Source organism: Anomaloglossus baeobatrachus, chromosome 3 (genome assembly GCF_048569485.1).
Source record: "Anomaloglossus baeobatrachus isolate aAnoBae1 chromosome 3, aAnoBae1.hap1, whole genome shotgun sequence".
Classification (NCBI taxonomy): Eukaryota; Metazoa; Chordata; class Amphibia; order Anura; family Aromobatidae; genus Anomaloglossus; species Anomaloglossus baeobatrachus.
Genome location: NC_134355.1, coordinates 623,355,022 through 623,371,368, shown reverse-complemented (window position 1 = coordinate 623,371,368; position 16,347 = coordinate 623,355,022). Strand labels below are relative to the sequence as shown.

The following is a 16,347-nucleotide window of genomic DNA, read 5'->3' as shown; positions in this document are numbered from 1 at the left end:
TGTTGCGGTAAGGATGAGTCCTTACCCTTGGAGTGTTTGATGATTTCATCCAAACGCTCTCCAAACAATCGGTCACGAGAAAAAGGCAAATTGGTTAAGCACTTCTTGGAATGAGAATCTGCTTTCCAATGTCTCAACCACAGGGCCCTACGCAAAACAACGGAGTTGGCTGACGCCACTGCCGTGCGGCTTGTAGCGTCAAGAACAGCATTAATCGCGTACGACGCGAATGCCGCCATTTGCGAGGTCAATGGTGCTACCTGCGGGGCAAATGCACGTGTGACGGAGTCAACTCGCGCAAGCCCGGCTGAGATAGCTTGGAGTGCCCATACGGCTGCAAAAGAAGGCGCTAATGACGCTCCAATCGCTTCATAGATGGATTTCAGCCAGAGCTCCATCTGCCTGTCAGTGGCATCTTTAAGTGCCGCTCCATCTTCAACTGCAACCAAGGATCTAGCTGCAAGCCTGGAAATTGGAGGATCCACTTTTGGACACTGGGTCCAACCCTTGACCACCTCAGGGGGAAAAGGATAGCGTGTATCTTTAAGCCGTTTAGGAAAACGCCTTTCAGGATAAGCGTGGGGTTTCTGGATTGCGTCTCTAAAGTCAGCGTGGTCCAGAAAAGTGCTTAAAGTACGCTTAGGGTATCTGAAATGGATTCTCTCGTGCTGCGAAGCTGACTCCTCCACAAGAGGAGCTGGTGGGGAAATATTTAACATCTTATTGATGTTAAATATAAGATCATTAACTACGGCGTCACCATCTGGTGTATCTAGATTGAGAGCGGTCCCAGGATCAGAATCCTGATCAGTTACGTCCGCCTCATCACCCATAGATTCATCTCGCTGGGATCCTGACCATTGAGATGAATGTGAAGGCCCGTCATAGCGAGCCCGCTTAGGCTGCCCGGGGCCATCGTCCGAGTCAGAGTCTTCACCCTGAGGTGTCTATGCCCGTCCCGGAGCTTGGAGCTGAGGGGGACCAGGGGGCAATGATTGCACAGTGTCCGTGGCCTGAAGTACAGGCCTAGCTCGCAATGTGTCAAGAATTTGTGACATAGTGAGAGACATTCTGTCAGCAAAAGCTGCAAACTCAGTTCCTGTCACCTGGACAGCATTCACAGGTGGTACACCCTGGGTCACGTCCAGCAGAGGTCCCGACTGTGCAAGCGCCGCAGGGGCCGAGCACTGCACACAATGGGGGTCCGTGGAGCCTGCCGGTAGAAAAGTCCCACATGCGGTGCAGGAAGCATATAATGTCTGTGCCTTGGCACCCTTGCGTTTTACGGACGACATGCTGCTGGCTCTCTGCAATGTGAGAGAGTCTATAGCCAAAGGGCGACCAGCGCTATGCAATACAAAGTATTTGTAGAAACAAAATACTAAGAATACTACTGGCACAAGAGGGGGTGAGCCCTGAGGGCTGCTTAATGCCCGCTGAACAGCGGGTAAGAGGCTGCAGAATTCCTTGTGTGGGTCTCCCCGGCTCCCCTCTGCAGCTCAGCGTGTCAGCAGGAATGGCTGCCGGCGTCTGTGGAGAGGGGCGGCCCGTGGGAGTTCCCAAACAAAAGTGCGGGAAACAGTGTCCCCTCTGTGCCGATTGTGAGGGCTGGAGTATGTAAAAACGACTCCAGCCCTCGGCGCTGATGCACTGACCAGCGTCCCGCCCCTCTCCTGACTGGCAGGTCTGGGGGCGGGAACGAACGGAAGCAGGCCGCAAAAGCCGGGGACTCGAGTTATCAGCGCGGCCGCCGTAAAAGCGCGGGCCGCGCTGAAGTCCCCGGCGCACCACAAGTGCCAGCCGCGCCGCAGTCCCAGCGGCCGGTGCGACCGATTCCTAGACGTGGCCAGCGTCCCGCCCCTCTCCTGACTGGCAGGTCTGGGGGCGGGAACGAACGGAAGCAGGCCGCAAAAGCCGGGGACTCGAGTTATCAGCGCGGCCGCCGTAAAAGCGCGGGCCGCGCTGAAGTCCCCGGCGCACCAAAAGTGCCAGCCGCGCCGCAGTCCCAGCGGCCGGCGTGACCGATTCCTAGACGTGGCCAGCGTCCCGCCCCTCTCCTGACTGGCAGGTCCGGGGGCGGGAACGAACGGAAGCAGGCCGCAAAAGCCGGGGACTCGAGTTATCAGCGCGGCCGCCGTAAAAGCGCGGGCCGCGCTGAAGTCCCCGGCGCACCACAAGTGCCAGCCGCGCCGCAGTCCCAGCGGCCGGCGCGACCGATTCCTATAAGTGTGCCTGCTTCAGCGAAGCTGAATGAGGCCATGGCACAAGCGCCGTAGCGCTGATGTCCCCCGGCGCACTACAACACCCAGCATGCTGCGGTGTGAGCGCCAAATGCACGGGGACACAGAGTACCTTGAGGAAGCAGGGCCATGTCCCTGATGTACTCCGCTCCATCCAGCATCTTCTCCAGGGGCTGTAGATGGAGCACGGTCTCAGTGCCTGGAGACCAGTAAATCCCACTTCACCCAGAGCCCTGTAAAAAGGGATGGGGAAGGAATCAGCATGTGGGCTCCTGCCGCCGTACCCGCAATGGGTACCTCAACCTTACAAACACCTCCGACATACAGTGGGGTGAGAAGGGAGCATGCTGGGAGCCCTGTATGGGCCCTCTTTTCTTCCATCCGACATAGTCAGCAGCTGCTGCTGACTAAAAACAATGGAGCTATGCGTGCGTGTCTGACCTCCTTGCGCACAAAGCTAAAACTGAGGAATCTGTACTCCTACGGGAGGGTGTATAGCCAGAAGGGGAGGGGCCTTACACTTTTGAGTGTAGTTCTTTGTGCGGCCTCCAGAGGGCAGTAGCTATACACCCACTGTCTGGGTCTCCCAATTAGGAGCGAAAAAGAAAATAATTCTTTACTTGTATCAAAATGGAGGATACCAGAATGTACCGCATCTTTATGTATATATATATATGTATGTGTGTGTGTCTCTATATATCATATAATATATATTATTTTGCTCATCTGTTGTGGAGTCATCAGAGTATTTGCCACCTAAACAAATAACTCTTTTTAAAGAGGTGGTCTGAAATAAAAATGAAATTTCATCCTAAAGCCCCTATTTAATGCCATAATCTAAATTATTCTCTTATAGTCTTAAATTAAAAAATCCATATTTTTCCCTTCACTGCACTATTTAGCTGTGTGGGTTTTTTTGTTTGTTTTTTTACAATTTTCTTTTGGATGAGACTTCATTTGAGAATTCCAGTACATGCAGAGATACTCGAATGAAGCGTCTTCAGGGGGCACAGGCTGTGATCCCTCCCTGAAAGGAAGCGTCATCAGTGACTATTGTTTAAGTGGCTGAGCCCTCTCCCTGTATGTTGTGCACTGTACAATGGGTAAATAAACCTATTAGATACGGCACCACCACAATCAAAATGGACGCGTGCTACCATCCATAGTGTAGTCCTGCCCACCCTATGGTAAATTTAACAATTGAGTGGAGGATTGAGTGGAGGACCCCTTTAATACCCATGTGTATACCTGCAATTTGTAGCTGTGATTTCATGAACTGTTCTTCATAATTGCTGGGTTGGATGTTCTTGGAGTGAGTGACACCGGCTCCTGTATGTCGCCCATAGACATGGAGAGGAAGCTGCAGGAGGAGCGATTGTCTAAGCAGAGGCTGGAGAACAACTTGCTGGAGGCGGAGAAGCAATGCTCCATGCTGGACTGTGACCTCAAACAAGCCAAGCAGAAGATGAATGAGCTGGAGACCCAAAAGGACAAACTCCTGGAAGATGTAAGTTCTACCTGACATTAGTCCATTATGGGGAAACAGGGAATATTAGTGGTATCTATCTTTTCTTAATGGTTTGGGTACATTCGGATACAGCTCCTGACCTTTTCATTATTCATAGGTTAAGAACCTCACCTTAAAAACTGAGCAGGAGATGCAGAAACGCAGCCTGACCCAGAACGACCTAAAGATGCAGCTTCAGCAGGTGAACAGTCTGAGGATGTCCGAGAAACAGCTGAAGCAGGAGGTCAACCACCTGACCGAAATCCGGGCCAGCCTGGAGAAGCAGAACAGCGAGCTGCGCAAGTAAGAGACAGTCTGTCCATCAGCGTCATTACTTTCCCTGTCTTGCTAAATATGCAATCCAACCTGCGGGCAATACATTAGAGAGTGCAGCAGATTGATGCTTTGTAGGAAAAGTTTCAGAAAAACTTTTTTTAAATTCTTTTGAATCATTGCTATTTCAGTGCTTAGTAGTCCAGTGGGCGGTCCTGCTCGGTGATTGGAAGCTGCGCCCACTGGGCCCGAAATACTGTAAATTAAATATTTTCTCACAGCACAAAGTAACAAATCTGGCCTGTTCGTCCTGCAGAGATGTTCATTGTCACAGGGGCCCTTAAACTCTTTCCTGGCATGTCACGTAATAGTACGTAACAGGTTGGGTCCCCATTAGCGCTGGTCGAACTCGCAGACAGCCAAGACCGGCGTGTCTCACTGAATTAAAAAAAAAACCCTGATCCATTCTGGAATCTGGTACCCGTATAAGTCTATGGGAACTAGAATCCAGAGATTAAAGATGTTGGTAGAAAGGATAGGGGGTAGGAGCGCGCACGGTTTACTCATCGAACCTCCAAGTCACGCTTTCCCTTCCGGAGCTGATAATTAACCATCCTTGAATATTCACTGCTTTCTTCGCCCGCAACCGTGTGTTATTGGTTGCAGTCAGACGCCACCTCGCCCTGAGTGTCAGCGTATCAGCTGAGTGCAACCAATCACAGGCACCAGGACAGCCGGTGGATGGGGAAAGCGGTGCAAATGTCTGTGGGTGAGTATCGTGGTGTAAAAATAAATGGATAAATAAAACAATCGGCGCAGGGTCCCTGTATTCTGATGCCAGCACAGATAAAGCCCACGGTTATAGGCAGCAGCCGCCAGCTGTCGGGCTTTATCACGGCTGTGAATCAGAAGAAGGCCGGAATCCCACACTCTCGCGAGTCTCGCATCATATCACCCGGCAGACGCACACTCTTCTGACAGGAGCGTGCAGCTGCATAGAAATACATGCAGCCGACCCACTCCTGTCAGGAGAGTATGCGACTTCCGGGTGATGTGATGCAAGACTCGCGCAAGTGTGACTTCGACCTTACGGTGCGCTCACACGGAGCTATATGATGCGCACGAGTGTCTGATCGCATCACGCGGCAGCCGCACACTCTCCTGACAGGAGCATGCATCTGCATGTATTTCTTTGCAGCTGGTCGCTTGTATCCGGAGAGTGTGCTGCCATGCCAGGTGATGCGATCCTATACCCGTGCGAGTCATACGTCTCATGTGAGCACACCGTAAGGCTGGAGTCACACTTGCGCGCGAGTCTCGCATCGCATCACCCGGCACGGCTGCACACTCTCCAGATACGAGAGTGCAGCTGCATAGGACTACATGCAGTTGCCCAGCTCCTGTTAAGGAGAGTGTGTGCGGCAGTCGTGCTGGGTGACGCGATGTGAGACTTGTGCAAGTCCCTCGCACTTTTTTTTAATTATTTAAAGACATTAAAAAAACTACGTGCGGTTCCTCCCAATTTTGATACCCAGCCAAGATAAAGCGGACAGCTGGAGCTGTATTCTCAGGCTGGGGAAGTCCAACCTAAAAATATCAGCCTCCAGCTGCCCGGAATTGTCTCATCCATTAGATGTGACAATCCCAGAGCTTTAACTCGTTCTTCCCGGTTGCCCTGGTGCAGTGGCAATCAGGGGTAATGAGTTAATGGCAGGCCACAGCAGCCACTAAGTCCTAGTTTAATGGTGGCAGGCGTCTGAGACACCCCCACATCATTAATCAGTAAGTGACAGAAAATAAACACAGACACTGAAAAAATCCTTTTTCTCTGACGCCTCATTGGGGGACACAGGACCATGGGTGTTATGCTACCTATCCATAGGAGGACACTAAGTAGATGCAAAAGCATAGCTCCTCCTCTGCAGTATACACCCCCTGGCCGGGCCAGGCAGTCTCAGTTTTAGCTTAGTGTCTATAGGTGGCACTTCCTTTCAGTGTTTGTTATTTCTTTGTCGCTCTATTGGGAGACCCAGACAATTGGGTGTATAGGCTATGCCTCCGGAGGCTGCACAAAGTATTACACTCAAAAGTGTTAAGCCCCTCCCCTTCTGCCTATACACCCCCCGTGCTCTCACGGGATCCTCAGTTTTTTTGCTTTGTGCGAAGGAGGCAGACCTGCACACATAGCTCCACAGATTAGTCAGCAGCAGCTGCTGACTATTTCGTATGGAAGAAAAGAGGGCCCATATAGGGCCCCCAGCATGCTCCCTTCTCACCCCACTTTTGTCGGCGGTGTTTGTTAAGGTTGAGGTATCCATTGCGGGTACGGAGGCTGGAGCCCACATGCTGCTTTCCTTCCCCATCCCCCTTAGGGCTCTGGGTGAAGTGGGATCCAGGATCGGTCTCCAGGCACTGAGACCGTACTTATCCACAACTCCTGAGGAGCCTGCTGGATAGGAGCCGGGTATCGATCAGGGACAGGGCCCTGCATCTTTGAGGTACTCTGTGTCCCCGTTGGGACCGCGCACAGCAGCACTCCAGCATTGCTGGGTGTGCTAGTGCACCGGGGACTGCGGCGCTGACCGCCTTTGGTGCCATTATACACTGCAGCGGTGCTGAGTGTATTTGTGTATGGGGACGGCCGCGCTGACCGCCGCCGCCATTGTTTTTACTTAGGCGCGGCTGGGACTTGTAGTGCGACGGGGACTCTGCGCTGGCCGCGCTTTTACGGCGGCCGCGCTTATAACTAGAGTCCCCGGCTTTTTGGGCCTAGTCTCCGTTCTTCCCGCCCTCAGCCCTGCCAGTCAGGGGAAGGGCGGGACGCTGCACAGGACGAGCAGCACTGAGGGCGCAGCACTGAGGGCTGGAGCATGCTTTGCATACTCCAACCCCCTCACTGTGTACCGTGTGACTCCAACTCCCGCACTTTCTCGGTCACACCCACGACTCCCTCATCTCCTCAGGACGCCGGCAGCCATTACTGTCAGCTCCTAGGACGCTGCAGAGGGGAGACAAACGCTGGGGGACCCAGGCACGAGTTCAGGGGGCCACACAACCGCCTTAAGCGGGCGGTAAGCAGCACCTGAGGTGCTGATTACACTGGTGTAGTAGTGTGTTTAGAGTTTACATCTTTGCTATACTTTACACTGTATGGTGCACAGTCAATTTCCTGGTCATATACCCTGTGGTGTGGCTCAAGGAGCAACAAAACACAGGCTTACTACGCTGCCAGCGCCGCATGTGCAATCCGGCAGGTTCCATTGACCCTCATGGTGGACCCCTGTGGCATTTGTTCAGCCTCTGCTCAAGGGGTCCCAGGGACAAATGGCTAAAATACTAGAAGCTTGCAGTCCAGACTGGTATCTCAGACCATGGGCACTGTACAACACTGCCCTCTATTCCCCTCAGTTGGAACAACAATGTTCCCCCGGGGTGTCTCATAGATCCCAGGGTGAAGTCTCTGACACGAACCGCAGTCCCAGACCGCCTAGGCGAGCTCGCTTAGACAACCCCCTCGACCTCATCACATTGTTCAGGGTCTCAGAGAAATGACTCTCTGTATCAGAAGAGGAGGTAGCTGATCAGGGTTCTGATCCTGATGCCGCTCTCTACCTTGATATCCCTGAGACGGACGCCATAGTGAATGCTCTTATTGCGTCCATAAAAATGATGCTGGATGTTTCTCTCTCAGCTCATCCAGCAGAAGGGTCACCTTTTTCAAGGTCCCCCAAGAGTACAGCGAGTAGGTTTCTGGATCACTCTGACGTCTCAGAGGCAGTCCAGACACACCGAGTTTGTCCGGATAAGCGTTTCTTCCAAGCGCTTTAAGGATACACGTTATCCCTTCCCCCCTGACGTGGTCAGGGCTGGACTCAGTGTCCCAAGGTGGATTCTCCAATCTCTAGACTGGCGGCTAGATCCATAGTGGCAGTTGAAGATGGGGATTCGCTCAGGGATGCCACGGACAGACAGATGGAGCTCTGGTGGAAATCCATCTATGAAGCCATCGGCGCGTCTTTTGCTCCAGCATTCGCAGCCGTATGGGCGCTCCAAGCTATTGCAGCGGGTCAGGCGCAAATTGACGCACTTACACGTACGTCTGCGCCGCAAGTGGCGTCTGTAACCTCTCAAACTTCGGCATTGCGTCCTACGCTGTTAATGCTGTCCTGGACTCTGCGAGCCGTACAGCGGTTGCAGCCGACAATTCGGTGGCAATACGCAGGGCCTTGTGGCTTCGGGAATGGAAGGCAGATTCAGCTTCCAAAAAAGTGCTTAACCGGTTTGCCATTTTCTGGCGACCGTTTGTTTGGTGAGAGGCTGGATGAAATCATCAACCAATCCTGGGAAAGGAAACATCCTTACCCCAGACCAAACCAAGATTACCCCAACAGAGAATCGGACAGTCGAGGTTTCGGTCCTTTCCGGGCGCGGGCAGGTCCCAATTCTCCTCGCCCAGTCGTCCTCAGAAGGGTCAGAGGAACTCCGATCCATGGCGGTCTAAGGCACGCTTTTAAAAAACCGCAGGAGGTGCCGCCACCAAGGCGGCTTCCTCATGACCTACGGCCCTCACACCGCATCCTCGGTCGGAGGCAGGCTCTCCCGCTTTTCAGACTTTTCGCTGCCACAGGTTAAGGACCGTTGGGTGTGAGACATTCTGTCTCACCGTCACAGGATAGAGTCAACTCTCGTCCTTCGACTTGATTTTTCAGAACATCTCCGCCTCCCGAGCGAGCCGATGCTCTTCTGCAGGCGCTGGGCACTCTGAAGACAGAAGGAGTGGTGATCCCGGTTCCTCTTCAGCAACAGGGTCACGGTTTTTACTCCAACCTGTTTGTGGTCCCCAAGAAGGACGGATCTTTCCGTCCTGTCCTGGACCTAAAACTGCTCCACAAACACTCTCAGGGTCACTCGGTGATCCCTTACTTAGACGATCTGCTGGTCAAGGCTCCCTCTCAAGAGGCATGCCAGCACAGCCTCACCGCTACTCTGGATACTCTCCAGACTTTCGGGTGGATCATCAATTTTCCAAAGTCAAATCTGACACCGGCCCAATCGCTGACATATCTTGACATGGAGTTGTCATACCTTCTCAGCGATAGTGAAGCTTCCGCTGAACAAACACCGTTCACTACAGACGGGGGTGCAATCTCTAGGTCAGTCACTCCCCTTGAGGCGCCCCACGCACTTCCTCGGGAAGATGGTGGCAGCAATGGGGGCAGTCCCTTTCACGCAGTGTTCACCAGCGTCCTCTCCAAAGGGACTCCTACGCAAGGAGACAGGAAACCGACGTTCCTCAACAGGAACGTCTACCTCTCTCAGGCATACCACTTCATTGTCGAGGGGAAATTCCTTCCTTCTCCCATCCTGGGCAGTGGTCACGACGGACGTGAGTCGGTTTCAGTGGGGAGCAGTTTTTTCTCCACCACAGGGCTCAAGGTACGTGGACTCACCATTGAGTCCTCGCTTCTGATCAATGTTCTGGAGATCAGAGCAGTGTATCTCGCCCTAAAAGCGTTCCAGCAGTGGCTGGAAGGCAAGAAGATCCGAATTCAGTCGGACAACTCCACAGCGGTGGCTTACAGTCCGGCGGCTTCTGCTGTGGATGGAATCCACAGCCTCCACCATATCCACAGTTCACATCCCAGGCGTGGAACACTTGGGAGCAGACTTTCTCAGTCGCCAGGGCATGGACGCAGAGCAAGGGTCCCTTCACCAGGACGGGTTTCACGAGATATGTTGCCGCTAGGGCATGCCGGACGTCGACCTAATTGCGTTCCGGCACCACAACAAGGTACCGACGTTCATGGCACAGTCTTAAGATCCCAGAGCTATGGCGACAGACGCCTTAGTTCAACACTGGTCGCAGTTTCAGCTTACTTACGTGCTCCCACCATTGGCACTGTTGCTCAGTGTGTTACGCAAGATCACGGCAGACTGCCGCGGCTGCCGCCGCGTCATCCTCGTCGCTCCAGACTGGCCGAGGAGGTCGTGGTCCCGGATCTGTGGCATCTCACGGTCGGCCAACCGGGGGCACTGCCAGACCGACCAGAATTGCTGTCTCAAGGGCCGTTTTTTCCATCTGAATTCTGGGGCCATCAACCTGGCGGTGTGGCCATTGAGTCCTGGATTCTAGCGTCTTCAGGATTATCTCAAGAAGCCATTGCCACTATGAGTCAGGCTAGTAAACAAACGTCCGCCAAGCTCTACCACAGGACGCGGAAAATATTCCTGTCGTGGTGCTCTGCTCAGGGTTTTTTTCTCCCTGGCCATTTGCCTTGCCCCCCTCCCTGTCCTTCGTTCAATTTGGACTGGAAAAGGGTTCGTCGCTCGGCTCCCTTAAGGGACAAGTCTCAGTGCTCTCTGTGTGTTTTCCAGAAGCGCCTAGCCAGACTTCCACAGGTACGCATGTTCCTGCAGGGGGTTTGTCACATCGTTCCTTTTTACAAGCGGCCGTTACAACCTTCGGATCTGAACAGGGTGCTGATGTTCTTCAGAAACCACCATTCCAGCTAATGAGAGATATTTCTCTCTCACGCCTTTCGCAGGAAGTGGTTTTTCTAGTACCAGTCACTTCACTTCGGAGAGTGTCTGAGCTAGCAGCGCTGTCATGCAAGGCCCCTTTCATGGTTTTCACCAGGACAAGGTGGTTCTGCGTCCGGTTCCGGAATTTCTCCCTAAGGTGGTATCCCCCTTTCATCTCAATCAGGATATCTCCTTACCTTCTTTTTGTCCTCATCCAGTTCACCAATGTGAAAAGGATTTGCACTTGTTAGATCTAGTGAGAGCACTCAGACTCTACATTTCTCGTACGGCGCCCCTGCGCCGCTCGGAGGCACTCTTTGTCCTTGTCGCTGGCCAGCGTAAAGGGTCACAGGCTTCCAAATCAACCTTGACTCGGTGGATCAAGGAGCCAATTTTCGAAGCCTACCGTTCGGCTGGGCTTCCGGTTCTCTCAGGGCTGAAGGCCCATTCTACCAGAGCCGTGGACGCGTCCTGGGCTTTGAGGCACCAGGCTACGGCTCAGCAGGTGTGTCAGGCGGCTACCTGGTCGAGCCTGCACACTTTCACGAAACACTATCAGGTGCATACCTATGCTTCGGCGGATGCCAGCATAGGCAGACGTGTCCTTCAGGCGGCGGTTGCCCACCTGTAGGAAGGGGCCGTTTTACGGCTCTATTATGAGGTATTCTTTACCCACCCAGGGATTGCTTTTGGACATCCCAATTGTCTGGGTCTTCCAATAGAGCGACAAAGAAGAAGGGAATTTTATTTACTTACCGTAAATTCCTTTTCTTCTAGCTCTAATTGGGAGACCCAGCACCCGCCCCTGTTTTTTTGTGTACACATGTTGTTCATGTTGAATGGTTTCAGTTCTCCGATACTCCTTCGGATTGAATCTACTTTAAACCAGTTTATAATTTTTTCCTCCTTCTTGCTTTTGCACCAAAACTGAGGATCCCGTGAGAGCACGGGGGGTGTATAGGCAGAAGGGGAGGGGCTTAACACTTTTGAGTGTAATACTTTGTGCAGCCTCCGGAGGCATAGCCTATACACCCAATTGTCTGGGTCTCCCAATTAGAGCTAGAAGAAAAGGAATTTACGGTAAGTAAACAAAATTCCCTTCTTTTTGAGGGTGACGGTTTCCTTTTGGGACTGAGCTCCCACTACCATCAACGGGCGGGAACGTGAAGTGTTGCCTACACGTACCCCCTCCCGAGACGCTGGATCCTGGGCTGGATGACAGGTTCCAGAGACACAGATTTTCCAAAGCCCAGGGCAGAGGCACAATTCCTCAGCCCCTCTTCGCAGGCTCTGAGTTGAATATGACATAAATTCCTCAGCCCCTCTTTGCAGGCTCGGAGTTGAATATGGCACCTTTGTGACCGGATACAGGAAGCTGACTCTGCTATTATCACTGCCTGGATTGAAGCAGTGTTTAAGGTGAGATCCCCTCTGACTGGTTTCCCAGACAAAGGGAGAAAAGGCTGTGCAGGAAAGGCTCCCAGGGCTGAATATACAGTATTTATTATGAGAAAGTCCTTGGCTAATGCAAGGAAGAGAGCCCCAGGAATCCTGAACAGTGTTTAACTTTTCCCTAGCTTGCTGGCTGGAGGAGGGGGGAAGTCCCTCCTGTTTGCAAACTCCTGCACAGATAACTTCCCAGTGGCAGGGGGGAGGGGGTGGCTAGAGAATCACAGAGCTCAGGGACTCATGCTGTTTATTATCTGCTCTGTTTATTATCTGCTCTGTTTATTTGATCTAGCAGAAAAGCCCGCTGATAACCACCAGTGACATGCTGTGTGCTGACTAGAGGGAGAGGGAGGAAATCTAGTAGAAGCTCCTTTCCCGACGTTTTTTACTACCCACAGCGGGGGGGGGCACACTGACTACTTCTTCGCGCTCTTTTAGTGCTAAGCCCTGCCACCCGCGACCGCGATAAGCCCCGCCCCCCTGGAAAGCGTGGGAAGATCTCCAGCCATCGGCTGATTCTGGTAAGGTGCTGCTCACTGTAGCTCTGCTGAGCATTGCTCCCCCTCCTAGCATACTCCTATCAGGAACATGCAGAATTCAAAAGGCACTAAGAGGGCTAAAGCTCACATAGTCTATTATTCAGCCTGCACTGCCTGCCACGTTGGGCTACCACATAAACACACCTCTTCACTCTGTGAGTCCGGTGCCCCTATAGCTCTCCAAGACCCCCCCCTGCCACCACCGCCGCAACAGTCAGCCTAGAGCCTAGGGCTCCCAGCCCACCGGAATGGGCACAGTTTCTGTCCCAATCCAGGGAAAAACTGTCACAGAACTTGGTGCTGGCTATGCAATGTCGTCCTCCACACCCTTCTGGGTCCCTGGACGGAACGCAGCCTGAGGATACCCCTATGGAGGATCCTTCTGAAGTAATCCGGGCACATGCTTCATCGGTTGCAGGGATCAGGAAAAAAGCACACGGCCGAGTGTCTCCAGCGGGCTCTCCCTCGGGAGCACACAGGGCAGGCTCTCCCACACGCTCCACTGCTTCTGAAGAGCTGGAGGAGGGAGAATGCTGTTTGTACCAGGAGGATTCCTTGGTTTCAGCCTCCCCAGATGATCAAACTGCAATAGACTCCCTTATAGCAGCAATCAACCAAACTCTGCATGTGGAGGATCCCCCATCCACTACCACTGACCATGCGGTCTCCTTTAAGAGGGCAAGGAAACCCCAAAAGGTTTTCGCTGATCACCCTGAGTTTCAGGATATACTCACAAAGCAAAGGGAGAAGGCTGACAGGCGCTTCGGTAACCGAAAACTCATGGAGTCCCGGTACCCTTTTGCCTCACCTGCCCCTAAGGGCTGGGCCGATCCGCCCTCGGTCGACCCCCCGGTCTCCCGCCTTACCACAAAGACGCTCCTGTCTTTACCCGATGGTTCCTCCATCAAGGACCCGACAGACAAGACAGGTGGAGCGCCTCGCCCGGTCTGCTTTTGAGGCTGCGGGTTCCTCCCTCTCGCCCTCCTTTGCCTCTGTGTGGGTCGCAAAGGCGATCTCGGTTTGGGCAGAATCCCTTAACACTTCGCTTGAGGAATCCCAGTTCACTCATACCTTCACAGAGGTAACAGCTCAAATTGCCGCTGCGGCGGAGTACCTCATGCAGGCCTCCATGGACGCTGCTACCTGCGCAGCGTTTGCCGCCTCAAATACCATAGCCATCTGTAGAGCGCTCTGGCTCCGACAATGGCGAGCGGACTCTGCCTCCAAGAAGTCTCTCACGGGCCTCCCCTTTTTTCCAGACTGATTGTTTAGCGAACGTCTGGACAAGCTCATTTCTGACGCCACGGGAGGAAAGAGTACCTCCCTCCCCCAGCTGAAGTCCAGGACGTCCTTCACCAGACGTCCACAGTCCTCGTTCCACTCCTTTCGGAACTTATTTGGTTGGTCGACACCCCGTGCTGTCCACGCCACCAGCCACGGACTACGCAGGCACCGACCTTCTCAGCTCTCCCCGAAACCTACTTCGTGATAAACAGTCCAGGACTAGGGAGACTCGGCCACGACGTTTTCCCCCCTCATGACTCCTTCGGCCCCCCCCGGAAGACACACTCATTGTAGGAGATCGACTGCGGCTCTTTCAACACATTTGGGCTGCCACCTCAGACGACAAATGGGTGCGAGACCTTGTGTCTTCTGGTTACCACATAGAATTTCGGACCCGAGTCAGTTCTAACAGCAGGAGTGATAATACCTGTCCCAGACAACGAGAAGTTCGGGGGTTTTTATTACAACCTCTTTGTGGTCCCCAAAAAGGATGGGTCAGTTCGACCCATCCTGGACCTCAAACACCTAAACAAGCATGTGCACGTACGGAGATTCAGAATGAAGTCCCTAAGGTCCATTATTGCATCCATGGTCGAAGGGGAATTCCTCGCATCCATAGACATCAAGGACGCGTACCTGCACATACCCATCGCCCCAGATCCCGCTTTGCAATTCAGGACTCCCACTTTCAATTCGTAGCTCTACCCTTCGGCCTTGCCACCGCACCAAGGGTCTTCACCAAAGTCATGGCGGCCGCCATGAGCGTCCTTCACGCCAGGGGAGTGGTCATTCTCCCTTACTTGGACGACCTCCTCATCAAGGCCCCCTCCTTCCGCGACTGCTCAACCAGCGTACAGATCACTGTGGACACCCTATCCCGCTTAGGGTGGCTAGTGAATCTGGACAAAACATCCCCGGTCCCATCACGATCCATCACCTTCCTGGGCATGTCCCTGGACACACGTCGGGGCTTGATCCTTCTCCCTCAGGACAAGGCGATCGCTCTTCAACGAGCGGTACGTTGCCTTCTACGTCCTCCGTCTCGCTCCATTCGATTCAGCATGAAAGTGCTCGGCAGGATGGTGGCGGCTATGGAAGCAGTACCCTTTGCTCAACTGCACCTCCGACCACTGCAGCTAGCCCTTCTAGCGGCCTGGGACAAGAGCCTCTTCTCCCTGGACAGACATCTTCACCTGACGCCTTCAGTCAGGTACGCACTCCGCTGGTGGCTTCGGTCCTCATCCCTATCGAAGGGGAGATCCTTTCTCCCAGTGAACTGGCTGGTCCTGACCATGGACGCCAGCCTCCTAGGCTGGGGAGCAGTGTACCGGCACCACACTGCTCAAGGACGTTGGACGCCCCAGGAGTCTTCCCTACCCATAACACCCTGGAAATCCGTGCGATCTTCCTCGCGCTCAGAGCGTTCTGCCCTCTGCTAGCGGGTCGTCAGATTCGAGTCCAATCGGACAATGCGACAGCTGTAGCCTATATCAATCGGCAGGGGGGCACCCGCAGCAAAGCGGCTTATTTCGAGGTCCACAAGATCCTCAGCTGGGCCGAATCGACGGGATCAGTGATATCAGCGGTACACATACCTGGGGTAGAGAACTGGGCAGCAGACTTTCTAAGTCGCCAAGGCCTGGCCGCCGGAGAATGGTCTCTAGACCCAGATGTGTTTCTACACATCTGCACTCGCTTGGGCACACCAGACGTGGATCTAATGGCCTCAAGGTTGAATGCAAAGGTACCCGCATTCATAGCCAGGTCACGCGACCCGCAGTCCATCGGCGCGGATGCTCTAGTCTGCTCCTGGCACCACTTCCGCCTGCCTTACATATTTCCACCTCTACCCCTGCTGCCGCGGGTGATCAGGAAGATCAAGGCAGAGGGAGTCCCGGTGATACTGATAGCACCAGACTGGCCCAGGCGCGCCTGGTAAGCCGAATTATTACAAATGCTCACAGACGCACCGTGGCGCCTTCCAGACATCCCAGACTTGCTGACCCAAGGGCCCATTTCCCATCAGAACTCCAGAGCCCTGAAGCTGACGGCATGGCCATAGAGACCTGGGTATTAAAAAGAGCGGGATTCTCCCCCGCGGTTATTTCCACCATGATCAGCACCCGAAAGCCTGCTTCATCCCGCATTTACCACCGTACATGGCAAATCTTCCTTTCATGGTGCAGAGAAACTAACGTCCAGCCTATGCCTCTGGCCATCCCCAGAATTCTCGACTTTCTACAGTCTGGCTTGCAAGCGGGGTTGGCTCTCAGTTCCCTTAAAGGGCAGGTCTCAGCGCTCTCAATCTTCTACCAATGCCGCCTGGCTCAAAAACCGCAAGTCAAGACCTTCCTCCAGGGCGTTTCCCATCTAGTTCCCCCGTACAAACGGCCGCTGGACCCATGGGACCTCAACCTTGTTCTGGACGGTCTCCAGAGGTCTCCCTTTGACCCCTCAAGGAATCCTCCCTTGCTCTTCTGTCCTGGAAGGTAACATTCCTGGTGGCAATTACGTCCATCAGACGGGTTTAGGA

General features: G+C 53.6%; 1 protein-coding gene across 4 annotated transcripts in view; it reads left to right on the top strand.

Moving 5' to 3' along the window:
• Positions 1 to 16,347, top strand: part of ROCK2 (Rho associated coiled-coil containing protein kinase 2) — a 297,338-nt gene that overhangs the window by 221,518 nt on the left and 59,473 nt on the right. For all 4 annotated transcript variants that reach the window (XM_075341111.1, XM_075341114.1, XM_075341113.1 and 1 more), the window contains exons 18-19: positions 3,587 to 3,747; positions 3,866 to 4,050. In XM_075341111.1, coding sequence (XP_075197226.1) covers positions 3,587 to 3,747; positions 3,866 to 4,050 — 346 coding nt within the window. The remainder of the gene's footprint in view (positions 1 to 3,586; positions 3,748 to 3,865; positions 4,051 to 16,347) is intronic.